A 13658-nucleotide genomic window follows, 5' to 3' on the forward strand; every position below is an offset into this window, starting at 1 on the left:
TGTCAAAGTATGACATGACTTGTTCAGAAGGCATCAGATACATGATACATACAATATTTAGGGTTATTGACAGGTATTTGACACCTGAATCCCAGTGAGAACCGGCCCTCACCATATTGACGGAAAACGGCTGAAATATTGACGATCCAGAAACAGAATATTTCCGTAGATGAGCGTAGAGAATGGGACTTATAGTCGATTTTCTAGCAACGCTGTTCGACGGAGATCTCACAGATTCGCACCAATTCTTGCATATGATATTTCCGTTGATTGTCGTAGATTCTTAACTGTAGTTGTACCGCACAAAAAAACGCATGAAAACGACACTGATATGCATTGCGAGAACAAACGAATGACAGTGCAAAAATGAAATATCGATAGCTATACTGCCTGCTGCAGCCTGTCCACCTGGTCCTCGCCTGCAGCCCACCAACCTCTGTACCCATGGTGGATGCCAACTAGTATAGAGTGCCGGAAGAGATCTTGCTGATGATGTCGACTGTATTGCCGTTCCATATATTGTCCTTGACCTGAGAAAAAAAGTAAACAGCTGTATCAGGATGAGTGCGCATTTAGTTGAGTCCATTACCAGCTTCAGCGCGTCGGATTCATAAGCCTGCAAGACATAAATCAATGATGTGAAACATGTAGCACAGGAGTACGTACCACCTGCTTCTCTTTCGTCAGGCCAGACCAGTAAATCCTGAAATTGGCCGACGAGCCATTTGCAGCGATCTGCTTCAACCATTGGTGTGCACAGAGTGACCTAAGTCCAAGATTCCAGGTCAAAAGTTGATACAGTGTTCTAGATAGATACGTGACATACCTTCCATTCTTCGATGTACCGGGTTGAAATTTTTTAGCACTTGCCGCCGACTCGACAGCAGCTGATGCAGGGGGTACAGGCATGTCCTTAGGTGGCAGCATGGGTGCAGACAACGAGGCAGGCACGTCGCACGGGGTCACTGCAGGATTGGGGACAGTTGATTCGCGTTTTCGCTCAGCAAGCTTCGCACTGCATGTAGTACCCAAGTCAGTGCCAGTGGGAACAAGGTTTTAAAAGACTTACAGAGGGTTCTTGATTACAGGGAAGGAGGTCTAGTACAATACTGTCAGTATTTGTGAACATAATTCAAGCACAGGTTGGCGACTTACCATGGTTCCATATGTTACTTCTACAGTTGTTTCTGTGCCCTCAGTAATACCAGTGCTTGTGTTGACAGTGTCGTTGCTATGATTGAGACAGTCTTGAGAGGTGGTACCTGCCATGTTTGCATGGGATGAAGCTTCTGGAGAGTTGCTCGTGTCATGGGTAGTAATCTGAGTTAGTGAAACACGGGGCACAGGAAGAGACACAGGCCCAGGCTGCGGGGAAGGAGTCGATGCTTCAATAGATGGTGGCTGTTGCGTATCGTTAAACTGCTGCTCCTGCTCAGAAGTGCCAATATCGCTTTTTGAACCATTCTGCAAATTGAGGATGGGAGTCGTGGTAATGTCTTCCAGCACTGGTGTATCCTGTTTCGCCTGAGACTCGGAGAGGGTAGTAGACTCATCGCCAGTGATTCGAGACTTCGATGCATCAGATCCAGACTCGGCAGACCCAGATACTTTCCGCCATTTTGATGTTTCATGATCATCGAATCCTGTGTTGTGAACCTTCCTTTTTTTTTGTCCAGGTGTGTAGCCGTCCATGAGGGATACCGTTCTGTTGCAATCGCATGTACCTTCCATCCATTTTCGCATAAGGCAAGAATAGGGTGCAAACGTGCCATCTCCTCTGCAACTTCGTCGAGAATCTTGTTTCCGGCCTTGCCCCAGGTATCGGGAGCTCGGTTCTCTTGCTTTAAGGCAGCCCAGCAGCTTCGCAAACTCTTTGTGATGCGAGATACCTCGAACTTTTGGACTGGGTCGCCATCTGTATCCTCAAGGAAAGGGAAGGTTCCATTTTCAGCGTACTGCGCTTCGGGTGACTTAAGTTAGTAGGTACATGGAATGAGAACATTCGAAATACTTACATCTTGACTTTCTTGTTCTTGCGAGCCCTCTTCCGTCCGTTGCTTGGAAACAATAATTCAGCTTCACTGTCAGTAGATTCTTCGACATGCATGAGTTTGACAGCGTCTTTAAGACGAATGATGAGTTTCTATAGCGAAATTGTTAGCATATAACCAACTGGATATCGGTCTGCTTACCATGGGGCCTGGTTTTTTAGGCGTGAATTTTATTTCGTATGCCAGCCATCCTACAAGGAGATTGTCCACCTCCATAACGATAACATTGTCGTGGACATCTACGCTGTCAGAGCAGTCAACCAGATCAGCCTGAGATGAAGCCATCGTAGTATTAGTGGTAGTAGTTGTTGAAAGTAAGGACACGTACATTTACCAAGTTAAAAGTAACACAAACAAGTGATTCGAATTTCGCTGTGTTCGCGTCATCTCGGTTGATTGATTGATCTATGATATGTCTGCAAATGTGCAAGACATTGACAAAATGATGTGTTTGCTTTGTTTGATCAACACAACATGTGTCAACTTTCTCGATAATATGTTAAATTCACGATTTGCGTAGCTTTGACAATATTTGTAAATATACCCGTCGTTTTCCGTCGATACGGTGAGGGCCGGTTCTCACTGGGCCTGAATATCGACCTCCGTTCTTGACATGTTTTTAACATGTTAAAAACACGTTAAAAACCCAGAGTGTTTTTAACCTCGTAGTTTTTCACGGAGCCCTATCTCGGATCATAAAGACAATCAAAACGTGTGTACACCCTAACAGTAGCGGTACACTCGACTCAAACCTTTACAGTATCTTGGGCGGTATGACACTTATTCATCAGAGAACTCATGCACCTCACAAAATCCCAATTCCCCCACCATCTCTCTTCAAATCCACCGACAACCCCTTCGTCTCAGCCACAGTCGCCTTCAATGACTCGATCTTGCCATTCAACAACTCGATCGCATCCAACCCCATCGGCAACCGCTTTGGTATATTTCCTCCTTGTACGACCTCATAAACGGTCCGCGTGAATTTATCTGCATCTCCTTCGAGTACCGCGCCGACCAGCTTACGACGTATTACTGAAGTCTCAAAGGACTCATCGGTATATGCTGGATGCTGTGGTAACACCTCTGCCTTGCTCAAGACGTCTGTGTGGAACACGCCAGGTTCAATGATGCAGATCTGGTTCTTGTCGTGAGTATTAATCTATTGGTCTGTGAGGGTTCATGCCTTTATGTTCCATGAAGGCGGTAGCTCTCTCTCGAGGCTGTCCGTGAAGCCTTCTAGTGCTGCACAGCCAATCAGTCATGAACACCGTCTATGCTAATATTCCTACCATGTTTACTGCAAACACATAAGTATCATCTCAATCAACACCACATGTAGACCATACTCACGTCGCAGCATAATAACCGTTTTGAGGAAAGGCATGAAACCCACCAATCGAACTGATTTGAAGAATGGTCCCCCCCTTGCCCCGTTCATTCACCTCTCTAAAAAACTTCACTGCAGCACGACTAACGTTCGTCGCGCCCCAAAAATTTGTCTCGAAAAGCTCGCGCGCTTTATGAACGGGCGTGCCTTCGATTTCTGTGAGAATCGAATATCCGGCATTGTTGAACACTACGTCCAGCCGTCCGAACGCTGAACGCGTACGCGCGAATGCTTCATCGATGTCTTCCTGCTTTGTGACGTCGACTTTGAGTACGAGGAGCTTGTCTGCTGGGTATCGGGCTGCAAGATCGGATAGGACTTGTGGTTTGCGGAGGGTTGCTACTACGATGTCTCCTTTGTCGAGGGCATACTCTGTCATGAGTCTTCCAAATCCTGAGGACGTCCCCGTTACTGTACATGATGCTTAGTATCAGCCAGCATGTGAGCGGGAAGGGGCTTACTGAACCAGACTTTGGGAGAGGACATTGCACGAATTGCAAGATGATCTTTTCTTCCTTGCTGTGGCTTTTATGCCATTCCTAATGCGTAGCACTGTCAGCTGGAACTAACAGATTGGAAGCTCGCGCCACAACTTGGCGGCGGCCGCCCTTGGATGCCATTAATTAAGACAGTCACTCGAGCACTTCAATATATAGTACAACAAGTGAAATTGAAGTGTAACAAGACAATATAGATACTCCAATGAGTGTCGGCGCTGTCGCGTCTTCATTTGTGGTTCTGTTGTATCGGTATCGGTTTCTGTATGAAGCTAGAACAAGATCTCAGCGGGACGTGATAGACGACGCTGAGGTGAAACTACGTGCAGGAAAAACACATAAGTAGGAAGTCTGAGACGAAGGAAGCTACCAGCGAGCATCAGTACTGGTGAGAACAACATATGCATGTGGAAGGTGCCAAGATGTGATACGAATTAGTAGAAAAAGGTAAAGAAGCTCCGCCTCCGGAGTTGGTAGCGTATATCGTCAACAATCGTGAACATTTTCATTTTCTCATTTTCAGTTACGACATTGAATGAGGTATACAGGAATCAGTTGTACTTGTAAAGTCAAAGGCCAAAAATGATTAATGAACGTCGAGGCCACGTATCGAAAAATATCTTCTACACCATGAACTATCGCCCCAATCACTCCGTCCGGCCGTATCACAAACACTTTCGTCTGGCCAACTTCTACGATGTAGGCCGAATAAGCATAGCCCTCTCGATCAACAAGAACGAGGCCAACAGGAGATGCGACAGGCGTCACTGATGCCGATGATGGCAGGACGACTGCCGATCGATCGTACGACACTTTTGTCGTATGCCTCCAGTGCACCCAATATCGGAGTAACATCAACGAGACTCGATGCAAATACAAGTATTGTGTGGTACCAGGGTCTGTGCAAACCAAAAAGCGTTGTCACGTCAGGCTCTAGCGCCCCACCTGCAGCATATTGGATGCATCAGGTACCCTGTCCCCAGCCTCCAGATTCCCCTCGTCAAGCACTCCATATACGTTGACAGGCTTCACTGAAGCCACAAATTCATCGAGTACGATGGTGCTGAATCGGCAGTTGATGCCAAGTATGTAGAAGATGGGACTTCGCCCGGCTGATGTCCCCAGACATTATTGTCCTATCGAGAATCGAGGTGGTAACCTCGAGCATCTCTGAGATCACAGGAAGACGCTCGGCACTGTATGTCTCAAGAAGAGATTTGTTGGCGATCCCTTTCTCAGCAAGCGCAGGTTTTCATCCTAGATTGAACTGGTGTAGGGCGCGGTCAGTTGTAACACACATACTACATCTGCCTGGCTCACTGCATCTTGTACACCTGAATTAAGTCCTTGTTCATAGATAAATGTGTGAATATTAGCAACAACGGATCAACCATACCTGACCACCCGCTGGGCTGTGGATACTTGAATATGTCAGCAGCAGTTTGTGAGAAGATGGTCAAAGATAGACATACTGAGCAGCATCTGAGACGACATGCATGAGCACCCCCACAGATATGTTAAACAAAATCACATACCGCCCGCAAAGAACACTCGACCTTCGCCAAACTTATTCACCATCCGCATATTGGCCCTGGAACGAACCGGTGAGTGTGCATCAACAAAGACAGATAGAAATACAAAGCGCACCGGAAGTCGCTCATCCAAACCACCTTGTTGGATGTGATCTCTGTTGGTATTAGCGATGCGATGGTCTCGAAGACAAGCTCTTCGCTCTGAGCAATCTTCATTAGGTCGAGTTCGCGGCCGAAGAGGAAAAATTGCTAGCCGTCATTGCCAATTTCGTCTGTTGGGCGTAATGAGACCCTTCGATATCATCAACATACGTCTCCAAGCCTTCATTAAACACACCCTCGTTCAAGAAAGTTTCTAAATCGGTGCCAATGCTTCAAGACTGGATTAGAACAGCTTTTGATCGAATTTGTAGAACAAGGGCGTACCACTCTATTGAGGCCAACACCCGTCAAACGGATATCTCCAGTCACAACCCGGGTACCGTCTCTAGTCCCGCCAAGAAACGTGAGCCCAAGTTACTTGCATACGATACCTGTAAAGCCACCTTCAGTTTCGTTCATCCCGGTGCATGAAACTGCGCCTCACTTTTAGCACCATCAGCACCGATGATCCACTTAGTATCAGAAGTCTCTGATACGCCGTTCTTTACTAGAATAGTAGTGACACCCTCATCGGACTGTTCGAATGAGCACAGTTCGGTGCCCATCTCAACAAAACAAGAGAACTTCTCCAGATGGCGTCGCAGAATCACATCTAGGAGCTGTTGGCCCATCAGTTTTGGGACTTGCTAAAAATCGAATCAGCGTGAAGGTTTGATCAGGCGACGGTGTTACGCACGAATGGTATTGCTGGAGTAGGTTCCACATGCGAGACTGTCGATAAGTCTTGCAGAGGTTCCAACGTCCCAGGCTTGTATGAACGGACGAGAAGGGCTGGTTTTCCCACGACCATGTCTTTTAGAAAGATCGACATCGATGCATATGACGAGGATGTCCTACGGGAGGGCGAGCTTTGCGAGCCAGATACACGGGATCCCACTCAGGTCTTGAGTGATGCGAACAGAAGCAGGCAGCAGTCCGGAGCACATTAGCCAGGTACAGTTTCATCTCGCACATGATCTAACCTAAGTACTACCCATTCGCGCAGGGGAGACATACCAGGGTCCCTGGGAATTGCGCTGGACAGCATACCTTACGGGCCAAATGTCGAGGAAGCTAAAGTGATTCTGTTGCCCACATCTCGCCAATACGCTGACATTTGCGCAAGAACCTGACGTTGCAGACCGTTGTTTTAATACTGAATAGCACGAAATCGTCGGAGATACTCAGTGTCGTGAAAGCGCTCTCCCAGGATGCTCAGGACACATTGATGAAGTATCTTTACAAGGGTATGGGGATGCCGGGCTGGGGTGATGTGAGTGGTAGCGTGCTCTTGGGGTGGCATGAAAAGGTGCGCCTGGAGCTTGCTTCATTTATAGACTTTCTGACCATGATGGTAGCTGACGGAAGTCGCTGACACTGGCTGTATTGTACGAGTAATGACTGACCGAAAAATTGTATGAATCGGCATAGCACCGCAGTATTTGAAGTTAAAGCACCGGTATACATGGTCCCAAGCTGCACCACGATACAAAGCGTTTCACGTGAATCGGATTTGAACGAGTGGCGATCAGACTCAAGTTGATCCATGCACTTCCCGCCATTCCTACTCGCCGGAGGACTCACGACTTCTCTACTGCTCGACTTCTCATTTCGTTGCATCCCCTTTGAAAAGGTCATATTTTCCTATTATCATCGATTCATTGTTAAGAAATCCGCAGGATCGATAACTTCGCAACTTGATTGTATTCTTTGCTCGACGGACTCGGATCACTTTCCGATGGCAGAATGTCATGGAAATTTTGGGCCGCGGAGCGCATAGGCCCAACCGCCCTCGAATATCGGACTTTCATGCATATTCCTGAAGGTGCATAATCATCTTCCCATACTGGCGCGGACTGCACGGATATCATATCATCTCCCTTCCGCAATTACAGGTGATTGATCTATCTTGATACATGTGGCTAGGGTGACTGTTAATATCTGTACATCAGACATCCTAGGACGCGCATGTAATTTCAACCTATGCGCGAGAGATCTCAACAATCACTTGATTCGTTCTACATACGGGCACGACAACAACATCTGATGTGAAGAGCGTTCGGAGTTTGAAATATGGGGCAGTCATGAGCAAGAACTTCGCTTGAGAATGTGAAACCGAGATGGATGGGAAGGTTGATCAAAGGTTGATATCATCTCCATCACAGTGAGGAAGGAGCCTGATTGTATATTTGAATTAGGACCCTTGCAGTTGTGATTCGAATTTCCACTGAAGTCGCGAGCGCGGACAACGCGGCAGATATATTAGATGATGGACCCACATTTCGTGAGTCGCACCTTGTTGGCACATTCTAGAGGCCATGCCGATGGTGCTCACCTTATCACCTCCTTTGCACACATCACAGTTGCATGTAAATCGTGAGGTGAGATGTTTGAAACGGAGCTACGACCTCCATGTCCCCCACCTATATAGTTGGATGAACACATCCACGGGTTATACTAAGACTCACCTGATACAAACCACCAACTTATTCAGTCGAACTTTGAACTCACCGCTATCTGTCGAGATGAACTTAAGATCCCTCGCCCTACTCCTCACTGCTACCGCAATCCCTCAGGTCGTAGTCGCAGGTCCGCTTGCCTACGCTATTTGTCAGACAGGTGAGACCAACCACATCATCAAGATGCACTGCTGACTCGACTTCTTGACAGGATGCAATGGCCTGGCTGTCGCTTGCTACGCCGGTGCCGGGTTCACATTTGGGGTCGCACTCCCTGCAGCACCTCCTGTGCTGCTTGCGTGCAATGCGGCCCTTGGGGGGTGTATGGCGGCTTGTGCCGTGGTTGCGCTTACACCCACTCCCTGAGTGGGTGCAATCGTGAATGCGGCGATGAGAACCCACAGGCCCCTTCCTGTGTAATGAGAACGGCATCCTTGTTGTAGTATGACGACACGATGCAAGTTTAGCGGTGTACAGCACCAGTAATGCAACTATGGTCTTTTATGTACCTTGTTCCCGTTTGTCTTTCCTTTTCTTACAGCCGGTTGCATGCATTTTCGGAGAATCTCTATTTCGCGCTAGCTACAGACTCCCTGTGTCTAGGCTATGATTCTTTTTTTCTTTTCATGGCGATAATCAGTATGTTGTGATTCGTATTCAAACTTTGGCAGAAAATTACAAATAAACATCATGTGTCTGGCACATGTTTTGTATTCATATGTGCTCGTGGTTGTTCTCCATGCGCTCGACTTGTGCATGAACTGATGAAGAGCGGCTCGTTGGACCACAACAACAAGTCTTGTAGCCTGAATGATGCGTTCGCGAAACGCGTCACCTATCGTAGATACCAAGTAGCATTGCATAGTATACCGGCGCGGACTGGCATGGATATCATGTCATCTCCTTTCTATAATTACAGGTAATTGATGTTTCTCGATCTATGACGATACTCGTGGCTATATATATACGGACGGTTGTCAATCTCTGTAATAAGACAGCCTAGGACGCCTATGTAACTTCCAGCACGTTCTAGGATGGGGCGATAGACGGATCCCTCCGTAGGAGATAAGAATTTCAAAAGATTGATGGTAGGACAGTCGTATAAGCCACACAGCGAGACCTCCGCATTAGAATCTGGAACCGAGAAGGATGGAAGCTTCGTTGACAACTTCGAGGAAGGAAAGATTTCAATTAGTACCCTTGGGGAACTTCCAGTGGAGTCGTCGACTAGTAGGCGCGAGCGTGGAGCGCCTAGTAGACCGAGGGTCAAAGTCAGACATCAATGGTGCTTGCCTTATCACCTTTGATTGATTTTGACACTGAACAATTTGGACCTTCAAAACGGATTTCGGTAGGAAACTGGACAACTCGACGACCATTCAAAAGTCAGAAATGAAGCAACGCTGTGTGGCAGTATTGATTAGGTATGATGGACCTATGGCATTTCGTGGGTCACATCACCTCGCTTGTGACCCCGCTAACGCAAAGCGGGGTCCACTGTGCTTAGTCCCACGCCATGCGAAGCAACTCGATAGGAAGAGCTACGATATCTTATCACGAACCCATATAACAGTCGAGTAAACACACTCAAAAAGTCCACAAGGCTCTTCTGTTATTAACCACCAAGCCACTGCTATTGACCACTCTCTGGGGGAAAAAATGAACCTGAAATCCCTGACCTTACTCCTTACTGCCGCTGCAGTCCCTCAGGTCGTAGTTGCGGGTCCGTGTCTCTATGCCATTTGTCAGGCAGGTAAGGTCCAATCACATCATTGACGTGCACCGCTGACTCAACTTCTTGAACAGGATGCATTGGCTTGGTTGTCACTTGCTATGCCGGCGCCGGGTTCACGCTCGTAGTCGCACCCCCTTTAGCAGGTCCTGCGGTGATAGCATGCAATGTGGCCTTTGGGGGTTGCACGTTGGCTTGTGCTGCGCTTATGTTTGCACCCACTCCCTGAGTGAGTGCAATCATGAATGTGGCAACCAGAATCCATAGGCCTTTTCTTGCGTAACGAGGACGGCGTCCTTGTTCTAGCGTGATAGCACGATGCAGAATGTCAGGGATTTGGACACTCTGAGTTTAAACACCGTTTGATGACAAAGCCCAGCCCGCTCATTGCTGATCAACGTCTCCCGCCTGCCCGCCTGTTGTTGGAATACTGCATTCATGCTCCGCCCCAAGTCTACTTTATGACAATGCCATGCCTGATACCCATCTCTTTTATCTGCCCAGTCCGCCCTTCCTGTGTTTCTCGCCCGCCCTCCCGCCCCTCTTCCTGCACGCCTGTACCCGCCTCATCATGTCTTCACTGCGGCGGGGTGGCTGTGATTCTCAGGCGCATGATGTTGAAACTCCGATTGAAACAAACAGATGCCCCAGAGTTTGGCCCCAGAGTCCGCCGCAGATTTTGGCCCCAGAGTGTCCATTTCCTGGATGTCCTCGCACGATGCAGGTTCAATCGTGCACAGCGCCAAAAATTCGACCATGGACTCTTATGTATCTTGTTCTCACAGCTGGTTGCGCGCAATTTCGGAGAGTCCATGTCCCGTCGTTTCCATTTTGCGCTAGCTACAGACTCGCTGTGTCTAGACTCTACGATTCTTTTTCTTCCACGGCATCAGTGTCTTGTGATTCGTATTCAGAGAATTACAAATGAACATGTGTTTGTCTGGCAAAGGCTTTGTATCGCTCATGATAAGCGGTTTTGACGAATGTAACATTCACTTTGTCTAGTTTCACCGCCGCATGTTACACGCGAGGCGATATTTTGGAACGGAGCTATGATGTCTTGCCACTCACCCATATAACAATCGAGTAAACGCACTCGGTAAGTCCACCAGTTACGATTACCATCTCATTTAGTCAAGTCACTACTATGGATCAGTCTAACTTGGAAAATGCCCTCGCTGCCGCAGTGGAATCCAGTGTCCCACTCCTCGCTGCCGCAGGTGTAATAATTTCCATTGTAGTTGTGGGTGGGCTTGTCTATGTTATTTATAAGACAGGTAAGGTCTACTATCACATCATGAATGTGTGCCACTGACTCGACTTCTTGAACAGGATGCTCTTTCTACGCCAGATGCAGGGCATCCAGTTTCAAACTCGGGCCCATCCTTATGTTAGAACCTGACATAGAACTTTACCTTGGGCGTCATGGAACGCCATCCTTGTTGTAGCATGACAGCACGACGCATGTTTAAGGGTGTACAACACTGAAAATACAACCTTATGTATCTCGTTCTCCGAGTTGTTTATCTTTCCCCTTCTCACAGTAGTCGAGAGCCTATGTCTTGCTGCTCCTGTTTCGCGCTAGCTACGAGTTCACTGTATAACACTCAAAGCGAACTTCGATGATTGTGCGATACACAACAATGGCCCCAGTGCACGACGCAACATATCAAAACGTGCAACACAGCCCACAATAGTCGTGTTCTAGAACTTGATGGGAGCAGGGCACAGGAGATTGTACAGCAAGATTCACGTCATCGATAAAATTATCCTGAGATAGAGGATTAATACGATAAGGGACAGGTGGACTATCAGGGTCGCGGACACCGCGCAAAAATCATATCGGAGTCAGGGGGCATGGCGACATGAAGAAGAACACGGAAGCAACTCAGCGGTAGATGGATGTGTCTGGCCAGGTTCTCCCAACCATGAGTTCAGTCTGATAATGTTCTCAAACTGGACAAGAAAGACAAAGAAATTGATCGACGCAACTAGACACAGGCGACCTTCCAGTTGAGAACATAGTAGGCAGGAGGTAGACTCGACAATGGCGCAGTCACAGCCTTTGAGATAATTTCGGGCTGTGGTGAGTAAACTTCTGAGCATCGCACTGTAGACGACGTACGCAGGGGTTCTCGTAGTATGTCGAGCATGTAGTGGGTATTGGAATTATCTTATCGATCACTTGATCCGTTCCATGATGGGGTCGTGAGTAAGAACTCCGAGATACGGGAAGGTTGAAGGAAGACTTTAATTAGGTCCTTCCTGTGGAGTTCTGGACTTCGCGGGCGCGGAGCGCCGACATCATTATCATCGCGGCTCACGTTTTTTTAAAGTCAGAAATAAATCAATTGGTTGCTTACCTTATCACCACCGATAGCAGCTCGACGACTGCTTGCACGGAGCGCCCTTACACATTACAATCGACATACAGCAGCATGGCAGTGCCATTGAAAGTTAGAAATGAAATACTAGTAGTGAACCTTATTTGTGAGTCGCACCACCATGTGTATCACCTTGCAATTGCTTGGTGACCCTCACAAACGCAAAACAGGTTCACTTTGCTTACTAGCCGCGTGTTAATTACACGGGACGCGACATAGTTATATTTTTGAACGGAGCTACAATCTCTTGTCATCCACCCATATAACAGTCGAGTAAACACACTCGCCAAGTCCACCAGCTCTTCTGTTGCTAATCCGCATCTCATTCAGTCAAGCAACTACTATTGACCACTCTCTGCGCTTACAATGAACTTCAAATCTCTTGCCTTACTCCTCACTGCCGCTGCAGTCCCTCAGGTCGTAGTCGCAGGTCCACTTGCCTATGGCATTTGTCAGACAGGTAATGTCCAATCACATCGTTAACGTGCACCGCTGACTCAACTTCTTCAACAGGATGCAATGGCTTGGCTGTCGCTTGCTACGCCGGTGCCGGGTTTACATTTGGAGTCGCACTCCCTGCAGTACCCCCTGCGTTGATGGCATGCAATGTGGGCCTTGGGGGGTGTATGGCAGCTTGTGCCGCGATTGCGCTTGCACCCACTCTTGAGTGAGTGCAATCGTGAATCTGACGGCGAGAACCCATAGGCCCCCTCTTGCGTGATGACAACAGCTTCCTTGTTGTAGCATGCCAATGCGACGCAGGTTTAGCGGTGTACAGCACCAGATATATAACCATGGACTATTATGTATCTTGTTCTCGTTTTAAGTCGACTTTCCTTTTCTCACAGTCGGTTGTACGCATTCGAGAGTTTATGTCCCGTCGTTTCTATCTCGCGCTAGCTACGGACTCACTGTGGCTAGACTTTTCTTCTTCTTCTCATGGTTACTGCTACCTTTTTGATTCGTGTTCAAACCTTGGCAGATAATTACAGATGCTCATGCGGTTGTTTGGCAATGGCTTTGGATCTAGACATGCTCATAATCGACGGCCTTCCTCGTTTCCAATGGCATTAATTCTCACATCAAGCGGCAGTTCCAACAGGTCACTAGTCACCTGTGGCTCATCGAACCACGCGCTGAACAATTTACGATTGTTTGACCTTCGAAATGGATTCTGGTGGGAAACTGGGCTGCTCGACGGAGTGCCGTCACATCGACATGGTGTGGATTAGCAATATCATTCAAAGTCAGAAATGAAGCAACGCTGTGCACTACTGCTAATACTAGTGCATACTATCGGTTACGATATGATGGACCTACATTTCGTGAGTCACATCACCATGTGTATCATCTCGCTTCCCCGCTAACGCGAAGCGGGGTCACCTTGCTTAGTTTCACGCCTCATGGGAGGCGACATAATTATATTTTCGAATGGAGCTACGTTCTCATGTCACCCACCCATGTGATACTTG

At 47.7% G+C, this 13658-nt stretch overlaps 8 protein-coding genes across 8 annotated transcripts; 4 read left to right on the forward strand and 4 right to left on the reverse strand.

Annotated features, from left to right (window-relative positions):
• Positions 1–458: 458 nt before the first annotated feature.
• F5891DRAFT_1190266 (uncharacterized protein) lies at positions 459–2336 on the reverse strand (the record flags this gene model as incomplete). Its single annotated transcript, XM_041367268.1, has 9 exons — positions 459–530; positions 590–616; positions 667–766; positions 827–1015; positions 1070–1098; positions 1156–1656; positions 1725–1970; positions 2024–2143; positions 2193–2336. The coding sequence occupies 9 exons, from the start codon at positions 2334–2336 to the stop codon at positions 459–461; spliced, it is 1428 nt and encodes a 475-aa protein (XP_041224647.1).
• A 193-nt stretch (positions 2337–2529) lies between these two features.
• Positions 2530–4201, reverse strand: F5891DRAFT_1041315 (uncharacterized protein). The gene is made up of 7 exons (XM_041362056.1): positions 4040–4201; positions 3903–3980; positions 3405–3852; positions 3344–3351; positions 3238–3296; positions 2812–3189; positions 2530–2763 (listed from the first exon to the last, which is right to left on the reverse strand). Exons 2-6 carry the CDS (start codon positions 3925–3927, stop codon positions 2857–2859), a joined length of 873 nt encoding a protein of 290 aa, XP_041224648.1. The 5' UTR covers positions 3928–3980; positions 4040–4201; the 3' UTR covers positions 2530–2763; positions 2812–2856.
• A 229-nt stretch (positions 4202–4430) lies between these two features.
• F5891DRAFT_1041327 (uncharacterized protein) lies at positions 4431–5279 on the reverse strand. The gene is made up of 3 exons (XM_041362057.1): positions 5259–5279; positions 5066–5205; positions 4431–5040 (listed from the first exon to the last, which is right to left on the reverse strand). The coding sequence occupies exons 2-3, from the start codon at positions 5104–5106 to the stop codon at positions 4872–4874; spliced, it is 210 nt and encodes a 69-aa protein (XP_041224649.1). The 5' UTR covers positions 5107–5205; positions 5259–5279; the 3' UTR covers positions 4431–4871.
• F5891DRAFT_1041339 (uncharacterized protein) lies at positions 5124–6152 on the reverse strand. Its single transcript, XM_041362058.1, has 9 exons — positions 6057–6152; positions 5897–6003; positions 5808–5842; positions 5586–5762; positions 5474–5529; positions 5411–5420; positions 5335–5359; positions 5259–5284; positions 5124–5205 (listed from the first exon to the last, which is right to left on the reverse strand). Exons 4-9 carry the CDS (start codon positions 5684–5686, stop codon positions 5196–5198), a joined length of 228 nt encoding a protein of 75 aa, XP_041224650.1. The 5' UTR covers positions 5687–5762; positions 5808–5842; positions 5897–6003; positions 6057–6152; the 3' UTR covers positions 5124–5195.
• Positions 6153–6420: 268 nt separating this feature from the next.
• On the forward strand, positions 6421–7032 carry F5891DRAFT_1164829 (actin-related protein 2/3 complex subunit 5; the record flags this gene model as incomplete). The annotated part of the gene is made up of 5 exons (XM_041365372.1): positions 6421–6513; positions 6534–6565; positions 6618–6690; positions 6738–6920; positions 6970–7032. 5 exons carry the CDS (start codon positions 6421–6423, stop codon positions 7030–7032), a joined length of 444 nt encoding a protein of 147 aa, XP_041224651.1.
• A 1104-nt stretch (positions 7033–8136) lies between these two features.
• F5891DRAFT_954595 (uncharacterized protein) lies at positions 8137–8436 on the forward strand (the record flags this gene model as incomplete). Its single annotated transcript, XM_041375266.1, has 2 exons — positions 8137–8230; positions 8282–8436. The coding sequence occupies 2 exons, from the start codon at positions 8137–8139 to the stop codon at positions 8434–8436; spliced, it is 249 nt and encodes an 82-aa protein (XP_041224652.1).
• Positions 8437–9572: 1136 nt separating this feature from the next.
• F5891DRAFT_1279217 (uncharacterized protein) lies at positions 9573–10303 on the forward strand. Its single transcript, XM_041370347.1, has 2 exons — positions 9573–9823; positions 9877–10303. Exons 1-2 carry the CDS (start codon positions 9730–9732, stop codon positions 10029–10031), a joined length of 249 nt encoding a protein of 82 aa, XP_041224653.1. The 5' UTR covers positions 9573–9729; the 3' UTR covers positions 10032–10303.
• A 1870-nt stretch (positions 10304–12173) lies between these two features.
• F5891DRAFT_1111359 (uncharacterized protein) lies at positions 12174–13354 on the forward strand. The gene is made up of 2 exons (XM_041363723.1): positions 12174–12646; positions 12700–13354. The coding sequence occupies exons 1-2, from the start codon at positions 12553–12555 to the stop codon at positions 12855–12857; spliced, it is 252 nt and encodes an 83-aa protein (XP_041224654.1). The 5' UTR covers positions 12174–12552; the 3' UTR covers positions 12858–13354.
• The last annotated feature ends 304 nt before the right edge of the window (positions 13355–13658 follow it).

The sequence above is a fragment of the Suillus fuscotomentosus genome (genome assembly GCF_016647785.1).
Source record: "Suillus fuscotomentosus strain FC203 chromosome Unknown F5891scaffold_35, whole genome shotgun sequence".
In the NCBI taxonomy this organism is placed as follows: Eukaryota; Fungi; Basidiomycota; class Agaricomycetes; order Boletales; family Suillaceae; genus Suillus; species Suillus fuscotomentosus.

Bases quoted from the DNA above. Each gene is read 5' to 3' on its own strand.
- F5891DRAFT_1041315 (XM_041362056.1), bottom strand. From the start codon at position 3,927: ATGTCCTCTCCCAAAGTCTGGTTCA. The intron at 3,853-3,902 runs GTAAGCCCCTTC...CATCATGTACAG, and splicing joins CTCTCCCAAAGTCTGGTTCA to TAACGGGGACGTCCTCAGGA. The intron at 3,190-3,237 runs GCATGAACCCTC...GACAAGAACCAG, and splicing joins CGCCTTCATGGAACATAAAG to ATCTGCATCATTGAACCTGG.
- F5891DRAFT_1041327 (XM_041362057.1), bottom strand. From the start codon at position 5,106: ATGCTCGAGGTTACCACCTCGATTCTCGATAGGACAATAAT. The intron at 5,041-5,065 runs GTCTGGGGACAT...AGCCGGGCGAAG, and splicing joins ATTCTCGATAGGACAATAAT to TCCCATCTTCTACATACTTG.
- F5891DRAFT_1041339 (XM_041362058.1), bottom strand. From the start codon at position 5,686: ATGAAGATTGCTCAGAGCGAAGAGCTTGTCTTCGAGACCATCGCATCG. The intron at 5,530-5,585 runs GTGCGCTTTGTA...GGTTCGTTCCAG, and splicing joins GTTTGGATGAGCGACTTCCG to GGCCAATATGCGGATGGTGA. The intron at 5,285-5,334 runs GTATGGTTGATC...TCTATGAACAAG, and splicing joins ACAGCCCAGCGGGTGGTCAG to GACTTAATTCAGGTGTACAA.
- F5891DRAFT_1279217 (XM_041370347.1), top strand. From the start codon at position 9,730: ATGAACCTGAAATCCCTGACCTTACTCCTTACTGCCGCTGCAGTCCCT. The intron at 9,824-9,876 runs GTAAGGTCCAAT...CTTCTTGAACAG, and splicing joins CTATGCCATTTGTCAGGCAG to GATGCATTGGCTTGGTTGTC.
- F5891DRAFT_1111359 (XM_041363723.1), top strand. From the start codon at position 12,553: ATGAACTTCAAATCTCTTGCCTTACTCCTCACTGCCGCTGCAGTCCCT. The intron at 12,647-12,699 runs GTAATGTCCAAT...CTTCTTCAACAG, and splicing joins CTATGGCATTTGTCAGACAG to GATGCAATGGCTTGGCTGTC.